Here is a 16,469-nt window from a genome sequence, read left to right as displayed (position 1 = left end):
TGACCCAAACTGCAAGAACAACGCAGTCATTTCTGCTTTATCATCTTGTATGGTGGTCATGTGTGATTGGTTTTCATCAGAGAGAACCATTTTAAATCTGAAAGTTTTGTCCTGATGGGAACATTAGCATGATTCAGTTAAAAAGTATTGCCCTACTAGTTGGATTGTGTGGGAAAAGTGCTGTGTATTTTCTGGCTATAGATTAGATTTAGGACAAACCTTTTTTGGGGGGTCAATCTCAAGACACAGCACAACATGGGTACATGTTGTTTTACCAATGGCAGAACTCAATTCTTTAAAAACCACACCACTGACCAATTGATATGTATTTTTTTTTATTGATTTCACTCTTAATATCTGTACAAATACATCAAACTTTGTATATACATATGACATTTACATAAAAATACAAAACTATATATTTATAACTGAATTTTGTTTTTATATTGAGATGTCTGAAAATAAAAATGCATTTTGACAACAAAGTGAAAACAGTGAAAAAGTGAACATTTTCTATATTGATACGGCATCCTCTTTATGACCTTTTCTTTAGCTCTGCAAGAGCAATATAGAGCAGAATATTGGCAAAAACAAGACAAAAAGTTGCATGGCACGGTTTTCTCAAACAAGTATCCCCCACTGCTAATTTCTGTCCTATTGCAAACTGCTGCTGTTGATGACCGACAGCAAGATAATCATCAGGGGTTTCCTATATGAGAAACGTTATCCTGCTGCACCATATCACAAAACATTGAAGAACGTTCAAGAAAATCCCTTTGGTCAGTTACACTGAACTGTAAACAAAACCAGAAATATACATGTATATTAAAGAGTGACATTTTTTCTTTTTTTCCAATGCATTTCCATTTTTTTTCCAATAAATAAACTTACAAGCTAACATGCAGGTATGTTTGAAATAAACATCTGTGATACAGAATTGACATTGATAAGCATTTATACAGCTCAGGGAATGCAATTTACAGCTTGCAGAAGACTCACACTTTACATGATAGCATTTTACCTCACAATAAATAACACTGCTTCTCTTTGGACAAATATATATCTGTCTTAATTAAAACAAAAAACAAAAAGAAAGAAAAGGGAAAGACAACACAAGTGATAACAAAATGGCATGATAGACAAATAAGCCAGACACTGTAAATGTATAAATTATAAAACAGAACACTGTATAAATAAACATCAAGCAGACTGAACTACATGTATACTTCTTTCTTTTTTCTCTCCGAAAAATAAATTAGCATACACATATGTACAGTGTGGACATGATTCCGTGCCCTAGGACTGTTCCACTGGTTGATAGGGCTTTATCCATCCAGTACAGGTGATAAGTGGATAAAAGCCATGTAGTCCTGGTCTTCCTCATCATCATCTTCGTCCTGGTCTTCAGTAATGGCTATATGGGAGAATACATGGTAGCTGTTGCATGAATATAGACCACAACAGTGCAGAATGTATGTGAGTATTTGTCTCTTTATCCCAAAAGCCTCTGACAATCTAGTGGGTTTTAGGCTACTTGCCAGCTTGACCAGGTGCTCTGGCTCCCAAATGTATGCGAACAAATGTACATAATAAAGGAAGTCACTGGTGTGACGGGACAGGGCTGATCAGACGCTTTAGTGGCTTTTTTTCTGGTTTTGCGTCTATATCCATCACTTTGGATGCACTGTTGTGCACCGGTCGACCGTAGCTACGTGGTCAAGCAATGGCACAGTTCTGAGGTATATATATATATATTCTACATAAAAGTTTACATTGAAAAAATGACATATGCAAAGCAATCAAACAAACAGGACAACACGATAACAGCAGAACTGCACACACATATTCACCGTTCTAATGTTAGATGTCTAACAGCAGAGACTGAGAAATAACAACAATCTTGTCCTGCAAACTGTAAAATGCTGGGGTCATTCAAACCATGAGGTGATCATAAAGTTGGTCCCTTGAAATGATACCTTAAGGCACGTGAACATTAAGGTAAGCGATTCATTCACATTAATCATTTGATTGGTTTGCTAGAACAAATTGGAATGCAAGTATTGCCTCTCTTTGATGCCGTATTACTGATAGCAGATCCAGCTTCATCAATTCATTCTCAAAGCTAATTAACCATCTGTCGAAATAGGTAGTCTAGTTGACTTTTAAACAATGGCACCAATGTTACAATCACCTTATGTGAGTGTAAGGAAAAGGATTCGTGTCTTTTCAAACCCTCAGGGCTATTTATGTCATAGTGCATTTGAAGTCATCGATTACAGCCAAACGCATAAATCAAACAAAAAAAACAAAATTTATAAAACACTTACATAACAACCATGAATATGGAATTGACAAGTTGATATGATTGTATAAGTCTCTACATTTACACTATAACAAAGGGGGAAATATGCTGGTCAGGTCAGAGCGAACTAGAATTCAAACATGATGATGCCCACTAACTGTAAAAGTTAGTCCGCACATGTTTTCTTGTTAGTTAAATGAAGAAAATTAGTACGTCAAAGGACTCCTTGAAAGAGCTCTTTGAAACCCTTTTTTTTTTTTTAATACATTGATTTCCATTGATTAAGTAGTATGTTTGTTTTTTAATAGGCATTTTTTTTCCTCTCAAGAAAATGCAAAATGAATGAAGCCAGCCAAAGAGGACATGCAAAGAACTTCCAATCATAAGTCCTTTCTGTAGCTTAACTCTTAGCAGCAGGAAGGGAATGAAGAGGCGTTATTTGGAGGGGTGGGAGGTTTTGGGGAGGAGGTTGCTTGGGGCAGCATTGGATTGTCTTTTAAGATGTATTACTTACAGTTGCAAGATCCTAAATGCTTAACCTCCAGGAGAACCCCCAAAGAGCAAGCGGCCTGCTTCATGGTGCACTCGCTGGGATACGTGGTGTTGTCGCTGGCGCACACGGCCTCCTCCGAGCGACTTTCTGGGCATGACTCCACACAAACTGAACAGCGCCCGCGACCCATCTTGGCATCCCACAGACACTTCTTCCCTGCGCTGCACTGGATATCATCGCATGACTTGGCCTCTGTAAACACAACAGAGGAAAAGAACCATCAATTTCTACTGATAACACTCCAGAGTTTCATAAAAAGAAATTCATAAATGTAGTTGTTGTTGTGGAGAACTGTTAGCAAGTCACGCTCAGTTTGTTATTACACACGAGATGATGTTGCCAACATCAGGAAACAATTAGACACCAATGACTTTCCTTTGCAAGTAATAATCACAACTGGGATTGTTACGAAAGACTAATGGAACAGAATGCATTTGGGATTTCGCCATTGTTGCACTACGCACTCTGAACCAATACCCCACCAAACTGCACTATTTCTGTATTTGTAACTTTTCTCATTTAAATGAAACATCACAACTCCTAGCAAAATTTGTGTGAACACTCACTGATGCATTTCCCTTCGTATGCCACTCCAATGGATCTACCGAGCAAGCACGTGGCTCTCCTCAAATGGCACGCGCTGGCGTAAACAATCCCATCGTTGCCACAAAGGTACTGATCCGGAGATGTGACCTCTGGGCATATGCGGTTGCATGTCACACAGTACGCGTTGTTTGTCTGGTCCACCACACAGGTCGAACTTCCCGGACACAGGACATCACGGCACGTCTCTGTGAAGATGAGAAGGGAAGACTAAATGATTTTCTTATTTTCACAACCAATGACTTAGTTGACCAAATTGTTTCTTTGTAATTAATCTTTGAAATGTGTGACTTTTTATTTTAGTAAACACCTATTGTAAGAACTGGAGCAGGGCTGGATAAAAGTGCTGAAATCAGTTTTGTTGTTTTTGTGTGAAAACAGTGTTACATACTTTTGCATTTGCCTTGATACTGCACCTCCAGATCTGGGTGCCCTTTGCATTTGGATTTCAGAAGGGCACATTCATCTCGGTATGTTTTTCCGTCTGAGCCGCACACCGGCCCCTTCCAGGTGATATTGGAGCAGTCTGGGGCGCAGACGCAGCGAGGCTTACTCCTCCTGTTCATTTTACATCTCTTCCCAGGGCCACAGTCCACATTATCACATGTCTCTAAAATTCAGAGAGGCACACAGGAACATGGCATTTAAAAGCAGCTGAATCTACAGTAATTTAAATATTTAATTAATTATTATTTTTATTAATTAATTGTATTTATTTGGGCTATATTAAAGCAAGAAAATGTGAGAGATGAGGACAGGGACACTGCGGCACAGTTTTTATGCATAACTTTTGAAATATGCATGTAGGCTAATAAGTTTTTATAACATGTAATAGCAACCATGTGCGAATTAGACGTTTCCACCTGAGAAAAAAAAAACGAACATGGGATTCTACCTTTACAAGGTATGCAGTTTGGAGCACCGCCATTGAAGATCATCCACCTGAATAATGTGCTGTTTGGCACATCTTCCTCGGTCCAAGATGTACCGAGCCTCCCACTCCGGCAGCATTCCTCTCGACTCATCCCAGGCATGTAGAGGACCTGACATCTCCCGTTCTTGCCTTGCTGTAGCCAGCAGTTACCAGCTGTAAACAAAAAGAAAAAGAACCAGTCGTATTAAAGTCTGAAGCCAATGACCCAGACACAACACGTGCAGCCTGTATTAGCTGGAGCTCTCTTGCTCCCCCTCCCCCGCTGTATTTTGTCTGATTTTTCCCAACGTAATGCGACTATTTTACACTTGCATGCCTTCACCCAGACAACTCAAGGGCTTTGGGTCTGGTCGGGAATATGCTTTCCCTGTCGTCGATTATGTTATGACCGGGCAGAGACTTATTGTCTTAAATTAAGTGTCAGACTGTAAGACTCGTCTACCTATTTAAACAATGTGCATGGCAGTCTAGACTCCAGTTCCTCGAGCGCTCTGTGCCAACTGTCTGCGCTCATCACGTTTCACCACACTTACAGGAGCATTACAAACGCCGATTTTACCAACACAAACACATGTATCCGCTGCCCATAATAAGGTTCAGATTTTTATTATTTTTTAAACTGTCAACCATGAGTGGAATTAGTCGTGTTTATTTATTACATTAGGCATTCGCGCCGGGGATAGCCTACCACGAGCCAGACAATCCAATTAAATCATACAGTCACGCGAGCTTCATCAAACTTTGTTTAAAAATGATCATGTCCTTTTAATGACAGAGACGCAAAGCGATTCAAATAATTAAATACATTTTTTTGTGTGTTATGTTCACTGATATTTGGATGCCAGACGAGGTAGACAGTCTAAAATCACTATTTGAAAAAAAAAAATACAATCGAATGTCTAATGCATTGGGTTTATTTGAGTGTGTTAAATATGCATTTAAAACAAAACATTCATTCTTCATAATATCGAAAGACAAAAATACTACCATGATATTAAACATTTTATCCATTATTATCAAGACACGAAATGCATCTCGGTGTCCTTTAGTTTTGACAATCTTGACGTGAGCATTTATTTTAGACAACGATACAATTTTCAGTTAAAATTTTCGTTTCTTAATTTAGCCTAAATTTCGGCTGTTCTTTTCTTTTTTAGATAATGGTGCATGCAAGGACGCACCTGTCTCGAGGATACCAATGCAGGCGCGAGCCAAGAACAAAACTTTACAGTTGTCTAGTATTTAAGCAACTCTCTGCATTCTAAAGCAACACTTTCATTCTAAAGGAACTCCAGCCCCATGTCTAAAGCATGTCAAAGAATCATTTTGAAGAAACAAATATAGAAAAAGTGCACTCACCTTGCACTTTTTGATCTTCAATCAAATAACATAGCCATAAGAGTAATAAAATCATTCCCGGGTGGAGGTGCTGACGCTTTAGCATCCTTAGCATGTTTAAAGAGAGAAAGAGTATTGAGACGAGCAGCGCAAAAGTAATCTTCTTACTCAGGCAGTGCTGAATGAACGCTGCTCTCAGAGTGCCACCTCTTTTTAAGTGTATAAGGGGTCTCGGGCCGACTGTCTGTGGTGTGGGCGGTCTTCCTCTCTGTGGGGGTGGGGAGAAAGACTTCCCCCCCCCCCCCAAGTTCTTTTAATCCAAATCAGGTGACATAGCTGGTTGAAACTTTCTCTTGCCTCTAAATCACAGCAGAGTTTTGCAGAATACTAAGTCGCAGGAAGCAGTTAAATAAAATGGTCCAATTTGTAGCTTGCGACCAAGAAGCATCCTTATGGATATTCAGCACTGATAAGACGTGGATGTGACTTTACAATTACACAGGAAAGTAATATTGGGATATGAGCAACAGCATTTTTAAACTCACCCCAAAGACCCAGTTACCAATGAATATTGCGTGTTCAGTGTTAACAAAAGGGAACATGTTTGTAGTTGAATGATTAGATAACAGTGAGAATTACAAATACAACTGCATATTGATAGCCTGCGACAGTCTCCACAAACCTTTGCGGAGATGGGAAATGTCACAACTTTCTAGGCCATGACAGGTCTGATTAACAGTAGCCTAGGGTGTTAATTTAATACAAGGTTACTGCTGAAAGGTGATCTGAGCAAGGAGACAATGGATTACAGAATAAAAGCGAGAGACTATTATTAGACGAGACAGGTGTTGCGGTTTCCTTTCGGGATCACAATCTAGATCCCATTCAATTTCCGAACGGCGGTGGCGCAAGGCAGACTACACGGAATTCATTTCCATAGAATTGAGACACGCGAGACTGACTTGAGGAGGATTTAGCCTCTGTGCTGGAGGCGCACGCGCGACCTCTTCTGCAAGATTCTTGAAGCGCAGGAAACAGACGTGCGTGCACGCTCAACTTCACGTCTTAGGCCATTAGCAACGTGTTGTTAGTTTAGAGGACGGGAGTATCGTATAGGTGACTGTAGCAAACACACGATATGTAGGAGTTTCTTTATTTTAATTTGATTCGACTTTTAGATTTTTTTTATTTAGGCAAAACCAGTCATTATAGAACAAATGTGTGTTTGATAGCCTAATTACAATGAATTGCACGGTAATCTACAATCTCTAAAGTGTATTTGTAAGCCAACCTTTTAGTTTTCTATACAAATCAGACAATCAAGCTAGTCTAAGCGTAGCCCCATAGTTATAGGCTATAATTAATCGAATAAAAAAAAAAAAAATCCGTTTGTTTGAAGCAGATGTAGGCTGTAGCCTAACTTTTATGTTAGGCCTATATGAACATTATTAGCCTATGTTTAGAACTGACACGTTACCGTCCTCCATTTCTGACACCTTTAACTTCATGTTTGTATAATAGCCAATCCATAAAATTACAGGACTATACCTTATGTTTAACTTTCGGAACAAACAGACTTTATACAAAGTCTTCTTCCCAATACTTAAGTAGTGATTTCATTTTAATAATAGCTATCTGCATTTGACAAAGTCTCAGGGTCTGATCAAAGCATGAAGGCTAATACATTTTGTTCAAGCCAAGAAATGATAAAATATGTTACACGTATTTCCACAGGCTGTCAGTTATAAAGAGCCAACCGGATGACAAGCACAGCCTAATGGCTGGGAGTGTATCATTATGTTCCCTAGCTGCAATGTTTGTCTCGGGTCACGTGGTGCACGTTGAGACATTGCATCAAAAACAGTATACAAAACAAAATCCACCCACATTACAACACCCCCCCCCCCATTATTTAAATATAATGAATAAATTATAGTTGGTCAATAGAATATTTTTTTGAAGTTCTAACTACCAACAGGATGTCATGTGTTTCCAGATATGCAAAATGATCAAATAAACCTAGCCTGACTTATTAAGAATTGTTAAAATATGGTGGAAACTAAAGTAAATAAAACAAAAAATACTTTCTTATGATAATTTAGCTAGCTACTTTTGTTATGAAGGCCACCACAACCCTCCTAAAGTTCCTCCTGCTATTTCTTGTTGTCGTCACCTTAACAGTTTTATTGAACACTAACAATATGCTGACATCTAGTGACAGTGTAGTGCTTGTACAGTTGTTGCTAACTTTGCATTTAGACACAACATAGAGTAGACATTATAACATAAAGGTTTTGGAGTTATTTGTATTATTTTTATTACTCACAAAATAATACAAAATCAAAACGTGATTACCTTAGTCAAAGGTCAGATCAGGAACAGAATGTATTATCCATGCCTAAATTGCTTCCAAAATGCTGCAAACAGGCTTTAGCTCAGACCGTAACACAGTCTCATCCCAACACGTCATATAACTGACGTCTTGGGACGTCTTTTGACCATACGTCAACATCTGCCGTTTTAGGGTACACTTTAACGTCAGTTACCTGGGACGTCATACATCTGACGCTTTACCTTTAACGTCACTTAGGTGACGGGGTAGGTTTAGGTCTGGGGTAGGATTAGGATCCGATAACGTCATCTAACCAACGTTAAAGGGTACCCTAAAACGGCCGATGTTGACGTATGGTCAAAAGACGTCCCGCGACCCATCTTTAATGCTCTCGATACATGGCCCCATCCATCCTCCAAGGACCCCATTGTTTGATTGAGTGTGTGGACAGGTGTCTTTTATTCAGGTAATGTGCATACAGGTAATGTGTGGAGAACAGGAGGGCTTCTTAAAGAGAAACTAACAGGTCTGTGAGAGCAGGAATTCGTTGGTAGGTGATCAAATACTTATGTCATCATGCATTACTTAAAAATCATACAATGTGATCTTCTGGATTTTTGTTTTAGATTCTGTTTAAATTAGGAATATAAATATTCTTTCCTTTTCCCTTAATTCTCCCTTGTCTGACTTATTCTACTCTAAGAATTGCCTGCACTTTGTATTTTGAGCTCTCTTTACGTTGACTTGCTTAATTTAGCCCTAATTTGTAAGTCGCTTTGGATAAAAGCGCCTGCTAAATGACTAAATGTTAATGTAAAACCAATTATTTATAGACACATGCTAGAACAGAGTACAGCAGCAGTGTTTATGAGGTGCTGGATATGAGGTGCTGGATGTTCTTGTGCTTTATATGGGATTATCACGCTTCCGGGTTTCATGGGCGGGATTTGTCAACTTTGTGCATGTCCACTTCCGACGCAGTTCAACAATGGCTGAGACGAAGGCTATATGTCACTGCTCTGTTCCACTTTGTAAATCTAACCAACAACGCCAACCCTACTTAAGTGGATTAAAACTTTAAAACAAAACAAGGTAGCACGTTTGTTTGCAGCCGGCACTTTAGTGAATCAGACTAATTTACCAGGGATGCCGTACACTTCCGACGCAGTTCAACAATGGCTGAGACGAAGGCTATATGTCACTGCTCTGTTCCACTTTGTAAATCTAACCAACAACGCCAACCCTACTTAAGTGGATTAAAACTTTAAAACAAAACAAGGTAGCACGTTTGTTTGCAGCCGGCACTTTAGTGAATCAGACTAATTTACCAGGGATGCCGTATAAATAAACTTAGTGTAGTCCGTCATCAGTTCGCCAGCGAGATCTGTGATTCAACGGAAGTGGCAGTGCACAAAGATCACAGAAGTCCTACGTATCAGCGTGATAATCCCCTACTGCACATGATTTCCACTCATTTCTCAACCTCTTGTCATGGCACTGCCCATCATTTATCCCGTTTTACCATTTAAGGAGTAAGCAAAAAGAGAAAAAAATAAGCAGGAATATTTGATATCTGATTAGCCTACAGTTGCATGTAGTGGTGTTCTGAAACGAGAACGCAGTTCCTGTTTTTGTTTTTTGTTTTAATAAAAAAAATATAAATTCCTATTCCATGCAGTTACACTTAAAGCTAGGGTATACGATTTCAAAGATTGTTCATTATTAATATCCTCGTTTAGATGCTGTTTATGGTTATATAGTATAATCCTAACAATATAAATAAAAAATCCATTCACTCTATTGGCTGTAAAGCCACATAAAAGTTGACCAATGGAAGCTTTGCGAGCGCAAAGCTACATTGGTCAACTGCTCTCATCCAATCACCAGCTACACTTGAAACTCCGCCTGGAGCTCGCGTCTCCACCCCGACCGCACCCGACCGCGCCCAACCACGCCCGACCGCGCCCCCCTTCTGCGTCATGAGAATCGCGCACGTTAGCAGGTGACCGCACATGGTTGCTAGCTAAGTAGCACATCAGACAGCAATGGATAACAACGAAAAATACATCAGCAAGCGTCCCCTGCTTGCCCCTACAAGAAAGTTAGGACGGAAGAGAAAGTCGTTTGAGGAAAAAGCAAAGACGAAAAGAAAATGTGAAGAACGCCGAAAGTTGAGTAGGATAAATATAGGGTTCACCATTGACCGATGGAGGAAACTTCAGCGAGATATGGGACTGAAGACCGACGCTGACAGGGCTGACTTTTTGTTGAGCAGGTAAACATTTATTTGTACTCTTATATGGTGTGACGTGTTACATAAATAGCTTTTTATCAGTCTGAAAACTTGCTAATGCTGCCGGTCGGCATTGGAATGTTAGCAGCTAGCTGTTTAGCATCACCTGTATCACGGTTCAAAGTAAATATATTTCTTGAAGTGCTTGAATATATTGCAGTATGCCTAGCGGGTTTCTGTTCGAGCCGATCGGAATTTCAAAAAGATGCGCTGTATGCTGCTATAACAATTGCTCAAAACCTTAGCAATACTATTGATATCATACTTATGGTGGTGGGTAGTGTAGAACATTTCATGTGTTGCTAATCTTGCGTTGCGTTGGCGTGATCTCAAACGTGTCATTCCTTTTTTTTTTTTTTATTATTATTTTTTTTTTATTAAACATTTACTTACATACAACAGTGAAAGGTTTTGAAAACCACAAACAAGAGCCAGAGGTTCAAGGATTGATACATATTACATTACATTGGAATTTAACGAGAAAGACAAAAAAATACAAAAAAATAAAATAATAATACTATCTCTTTTTATACAAACACATCAAAAAATGAGCATACATTCAAAGTTTTAGTAGCCTTTTGGTTACAAGAGGTAGATAAAGTTCTGATATAAATCTTAACATCTTCTTGAAAGTGAGAAAAATTGGGGGTAACTTTCATAGTTTTACATTTGTGGATAAAATATTTTGCAAGCAAAATAATTAAGTTGCAAAGAAAAAAAATATTCTCATATTGCTTCTCAAATATGAAAAATCCAAATAGAACATCTTTGAAGTAAAGCACAAAGTCTTTATATATATAATTTACAATGAATTGGCAAATGTCTTGCCAAAGTTTTCTGGTATGACCACAGTACCAAAAAAGATGTAAGATAGTCTCTGGTTCTGAATCACAAAAAGTACAGTTTACATCTATACTTAATTTAAATTTTGACACTATGAACGTTTTGACAGGATAATATTGATGAATAAGCTTAAAAGAAATCTCTTTGACCTTATTTACCAATAGGTACTTGTTAGGGAGAGTCCAAACCTTCTTCCATGAAATATCTTCCACTAACGCGTTCCATTTTGGAACAACATGAGGAGTAGAGACACAATCATTGAGAAAGAGAAGACGGATACCTCTATTATTTTTTAGAGTCGATTTAAAACATATCTTACCTACATACGTGTCTGCTGGGTCTGGGAGAGGTAATTCAAGACTTGTCAAAAAACTATTATGGCCCTTAAACAGCATAATAACACCACTAGGGATAGCACCAAATACAGAAGCAAACTGTTTTGGAGTAACAGGGATATTATAGTGGGAGAGAAATTCTTGATAGGTGAACAAGTAACCATCCTGATTAAATAATTGGCTAACCCGATTGATTCCATTCTTAAACCAGCTTTCAAAAAATAAGGACTTATGTTTATAACAGATATTCTTATTATTCCAAATGAAGTAATTGGTTGGAGAAAAATTGTGTTTGAAAATCAAAGACCACGCTAATAGTGCTTGTTTGTGGAAATTAGAGAGAGCAACAGGGATCTTCTCAATGCTGAAGTTACACATCAACAGAAAATTCAAACCTCCCAACTGAGAAAAGACATACTCCGGTATAATATTCCAAATACTAAATGGTTTTTTCAAGTAATTCCTCAACCAGTTGATTTTAAAGGTGTTATTTAAAGTTTCAAAATCAACAAAATTAAGACCACCCTTACTGATGCTATTGGACAACACAGATTTTTTTATATAATGCCTCTTATTTTTCCATACAAAACTACATAGTAGTTGATCAATCTTTTTACACACTACTTTATCAAGGTCTAATGAAATAGCTGCGTATGTCAAACGTGAGATGCCTTCTGCCTTGGAGAGAAGAATCCTTCCTTTCAGAGATAAATCTCTCTGAAGCCATTGATTAAATCTTTTTTTAGCTTTCTCTATGATGGGCAAAAAGTTTAAATCACACCTGAGTTTGACGTTTTTAGAAATTACAATTCCAAGGTATGTTATTGTCTCTTTAACTTGGATATTACATATACTGGAAACAGAGAATTGTTTGATTGGCATTAATTCACATTTGGCCTCATTGAGATGGAGCCCAGATGCCTTGGAGAACTGTTTAATAGTATTAAGAGCCAAGGGAATTTGGTCTGAATTTTTTAGAAAAAGGGTAGTATCATCAGCCAATTGACTGATGATGATCTCCTTTCCCATGAGATCAATTCCTTGTAAGGCACTGTTCTTAATGTGATTTGCTAATAATTGAGTAGTTAATATAAACAAATATGGCGAAATAGGGCAACCCTGACGTATTCCCCGCTGCAATTCAAATCTTGGAGAAGTCCCGTATTTAAGCTTAATGGAAGAATTCCCATTGACATATAAAGTTTTAACTGCTCTAATGAACAAGTCCCCAAAACCAAATTTTTCTAAAGTTTTGAATATAAAACCATGTTCAATAGAATCGAAGGCTTTATAAAAGTCCAGAAAAAGCATATAACTATCATTCCTCACTAACTCTGAGTAGTCCAACAGGTCAAGAACCAGACGAATATTGTTTGAAATGTGTCTGTTTTTTAGAAAACCTGATTGCGTTTCATCTATTATGTCCTCCAAAATAGATTTTAAACGTTTTGCAAAAACTGTAGCGATGATTTTATAATCATTATTCAAAAGACTAATCGGACGCCAATTATCAATTAATAATATATCTTTTTTAGGCTTTGGGATGAGAGTTATAAGACTTTGTGTTAAGGTAGAGGGAAGCGATCCCATACTAATGCTTTCATAAATTACTTCTAATAGAAAAGGGGCCAAGTCTTTTGCAAATATTTGATAAAATTCAGAGGTGAGGCCATCTACACCTGGCGATTTATTAACCTTTAAGTTTTTGATAGATTCGAGGACCTCAACCAATGTAATGGGGCGATCACAAAAGTCTTTATCAGGAGCACTAATACATTTAATGTTACCTACTGAAGACATAAAGGATACAGTGCTGTCATAACAAAATCGGCTGCTATAAAGATTCTTATAGAAATCTGAACAATGTTTGGCAATTTCTTTTGGGTCTTCAGAAAGAGAATTACCGATTTTTAGCTGATGAATGCTGTTTTTATTCTGAGACTTTTCCAATCTAAAAAAGTACGCTGAATTTTGTTCTCCTTCTTCGAGCCAGCGTCTTCTGGACCTTACAAAAGCACCTTCAGCTTTTAATTTATAAAGTTCATCCATTTTGTGCTGATATTCACAAAGAGTATTATTTTCTTCCACAGATAAGGTATCAGGACTTCTAGAAGATAAGCATGCAATGGTGGAAATGATGTCCTCTTCTTGGGCTCTTTTAAGTTTAGTAGCATTACTACAGTAATTTCTGAAAAATTTCCCCAATTCAAATTTAAGCAACTCCCAATGTTTACCGTAAACCCGTTCTACTTTAGCTCTAGACCAAAAGAGATAGATACATTTCTTAACCTCTAATACAACGGCCTCATGTTTCAGTACAGAACTGTTAAGTTTCCAATAAGAGTTATACAATTTAGCATAATTTGTTGGAAGTAGATTAATGTTAATTTGTATTGCTTTATGGTCAGTTAAAGGGGTGGATAAAATATTAGTACTGAGATTGTCTATAAGCACACGGGAAACTAACCATAAATCTATTCTTGATTGCTTAGACCTTGAATTATTACACCAGGTAAATGTTACGTCATGAGGATGTTTAGTTCTCCAGGCATCAATCAGATCAAATCTTTGCATTAACAATTTAAGCTTTGCATTTGTATTAGAACTATGTCCTGGAGGCCATCTATCAATCATATTATCTAATGTGATATTAAAGTCACCGCCCAAGAGTATATGTGCATTAGGAAATTTGGCTAACCAATGAACAATTCTCTCTTCTATCCTATCTAAAAGAGCATCATTTTCTACCTTTAAATTATATCCATAAATGTTTATGACAATGAAATTAGAAGTATGAGTTTGAACAACATGACAAACATAATGTCCATTACTATCGAAGTCTGAATAAGGAAGTTTTCCAGCGAATAAGTTCTTGAGTGTACAAACACCCGCAGAACGTTGAGAAGCATGAGAACAAAAAATGTCATTTCCCCACTGAGATTTCCAAAAAGGCACATCCTCCGAGATGCTGTGAGTTTCCTGAAGAAAACATAAATCTGTTTTGTGTTGTTTGGCAAATAAAAAAATGGCTTTCCGTTTTAAATTGTTCCTAAGACCCCTGGCATTGAGTGAAATTAAAGATAAAGACATCAGAATACAAAATTAAAATAAAATAGCAAAAATAAAATTCAATTGAACAATTTTTGAATTGTTTTTTAAAGTAAAGCTCAAAGACAACTGCTAAGCGTGATGAGAACAAAAGCACCACATCAACTATAGTTATGTAGGAAACGGATATTCGAAAATATGAACATTATGAAAATATGGTCCTGGTCAAAAATGACCTTTTGCAAAAAGTACCAATATTAAATTGAACTTAAGTAGGCAAAAACAAGTAGCAAGGGGAAAAAAGTGGCGAGGAGAACATTTTCCTTTTCTTTAACCAAGGAAGCATGTAGCTAAACAAGACACCTTATCTCAAAATTGAGAGAATTCAACCTGGCGGAAAGATCTCTTTTTTCTCCACGAAGGCCCGGCCGGCTACAAAGTAGGCAATCTTTCCTGCTTTCCGTGCCTCGTTGACTAACGGCCACAATTTCATTCTACTATCTCTGTCGGCCTTGCAAAGATCCTCTCTGAAACGAAGACCATTTTCCCGTAGATAAACGGAGCTTTTGGCTGCTGCCCACACTGCTGCTCTGTGTATACGCGAAGAGAACTGGATGATTACACCGCGGGCAGAATTTACTCTCTTTACTCCAACACGATGCACAGTGTCGATCACATCTGCCAGACGGTCAGCTTGATCCGGCAGTAACTTCTGACAAATGCAAACCACTTCTCTTCTTACATTTTTCTCGTCGACATTTTCTGACAGACCGTGCAATTTCAAATTCCAACGTCTGGAATATCGCTCCAACTCAGTGACGCGCGATTCCAATGCGCCGATCCGATTACTCTCTTTCAACAGTGATGATTCAACTTGGGAAACTTTGGTCTTCACCTCGTTCACATCATCACACACGGAGTTGATCTTTTCTTTAAGATCGGCAATTTGAGAAGTGTTAACCGCAACCATCGATTCCAACTTATCAGACCGTGTGTTGATGAGCTCAGAGAGTTTAGAAATGATGTCGTCAGCGGACTCACCCCGGCCTTTCTTCGAAGGAGACTTCACAGGAGTCTCAGGGAGCAAGGGGAAATCGGCTTCTGACATCACCGAAAATTCCATTTTCTCACCAGGAGGATCACAGTAATCGTGGCAACTGTCGACAAGGACGTTGTGAGCAGGAGCAGAGCAGGTTGACGACGCCTCCGTGTCAACCACTACTAGTTCTTTCTTCTTTGTCGCAAAGTTTTTCCTTTTTTTATCAGTTGACATTTTCCTCACACATGCACGTCCGAGTAGTACTTAACAACGAAATAGGTCCCAAACTAAAATAAAAAAGTCCGTCTTATTACTTAAAATAAACTTTGTTGATGAGCGCTGTCTCAACACATGTGCTCACGACGCCATCTTGCGCGCCACCCCTCAAACGTGTCATTCCGATGATGACAACTTGTCTTGAGTGACGTTGTTCAATTCGTTTCCCTGTGGGAGGGATCAGGTAGCAGAGGGGAGGGGGGTGTGTGTGGAGAGGCGGGATGAGTTTTTCAAAACTTCCCTCCCGTTTCAGGCACTCTCGACCGATTTTCAACATCGTATACTACAGCTTTAATGTTGTCATATTTCCCTGGTTATAAGAACATTACTTTACATTACATCAAAATATTAATTTATGCTCTATACAATAAAACCAAGGACAAATCTCGTCAAGTTAGAGATAAGCATTTTTATATTTATTCCAAAACAATAACTAAAGTCAGTAACATTTTAAACAATATATTTTATTTGTTTAGCTGTTCTTTTTAATAGTCAACTAATTTTCCAAGCATCAGGCATCAAGCTCAATAAACACGTGTCACAGACAAGAAGATGTAGGTATTTCACCAAGCT

General features: G+C 38.1%; 1 protein-coding gene across 2 annotated transcripts; it reads right to left on the bottom strand.

Annotated features, from left to right (window-relative positions):
- Positions 1-1,232: 1,232 nt before the first annotated feature.
- Positions 1,233-5,949, bottom strand: fsta (follistatin a). 2 transcript variants are annotated; one of them, XM_039650075.2, is made up of 6 exons: positions 5,752-5,949; positions 4,354-4,545; positions 3,850-4,068; positions 3,422-3,646; positions 2,817-3,047; positions 1,233-1,414 (listed from the first exon to the last, which is right to left on the bottom strand). In XM_039650075.2, exons 1-6 carry the CDS (start codon positions 5,843-5,845, stop codon positions 1,326-1,328), a joined length of 1,050 nt encoding a protein of 349 aa, XP_039506009.1. In that variant the 5' UTR covers positions 5,846-5,949; the 3' UTR covers positions 1,233-1,325. The 2 variants fall into 2 exon arrangements, with proteins under 2 accessions (XP_039506009.1, XP_088986324.1); XM_089130198.1 differs by having other exon boundaries at positions 1,323-1,437; positions 5,752-5,930.
- Between the last annotated feature and the right edge of the window lie 10,520 nt (positions 5,950-16,469).

This window comes from Pimephales promelas, chromosome 4, assembly GCF_988280905.1.
Source record: "Pimephales promelas chromosome 4, fPimPro1.hap1.1, whole genome shotgun sequence".
Classification (NCBI taxonomy): domain Eukaryota; kingdom Metazoa; phylum Chordata; class Actinopteri; order Cypriniformes; family Leuciscidae; genus Pimephales; species Pimephales promelas.
The sequence above is the reverse complement of the archived record's forward strand: the minus strand, read 5'-3'. Positions and strand labels throughout refer to the sequence as shown.

Excerpts from the sequence above, each read along its gene's own strand:
- fsta (XM_039650075.2), bottom strand. The coding sequence starts at position 5,845 with ATGCTAAGGATGCTAAAGCGTCAGCACCTCCACCCGGGAATGATTTTA. Across the intron at positions 4,546-5,751 it reads TGAAGATCAAAAAGTGCAAG|CTGGTAACTGCTGGCTACAG; the intron begins GTGAGTGCACTT and ends TTTTGTTTACAG. Across the intron at positions 4,069-4,353 it reads AAACTGCATACCTTGTAAAG|AGACATGTGATAATGTGGAC; the intron begins GTAGAATCCCAT and ends TCTGAATTTTAG.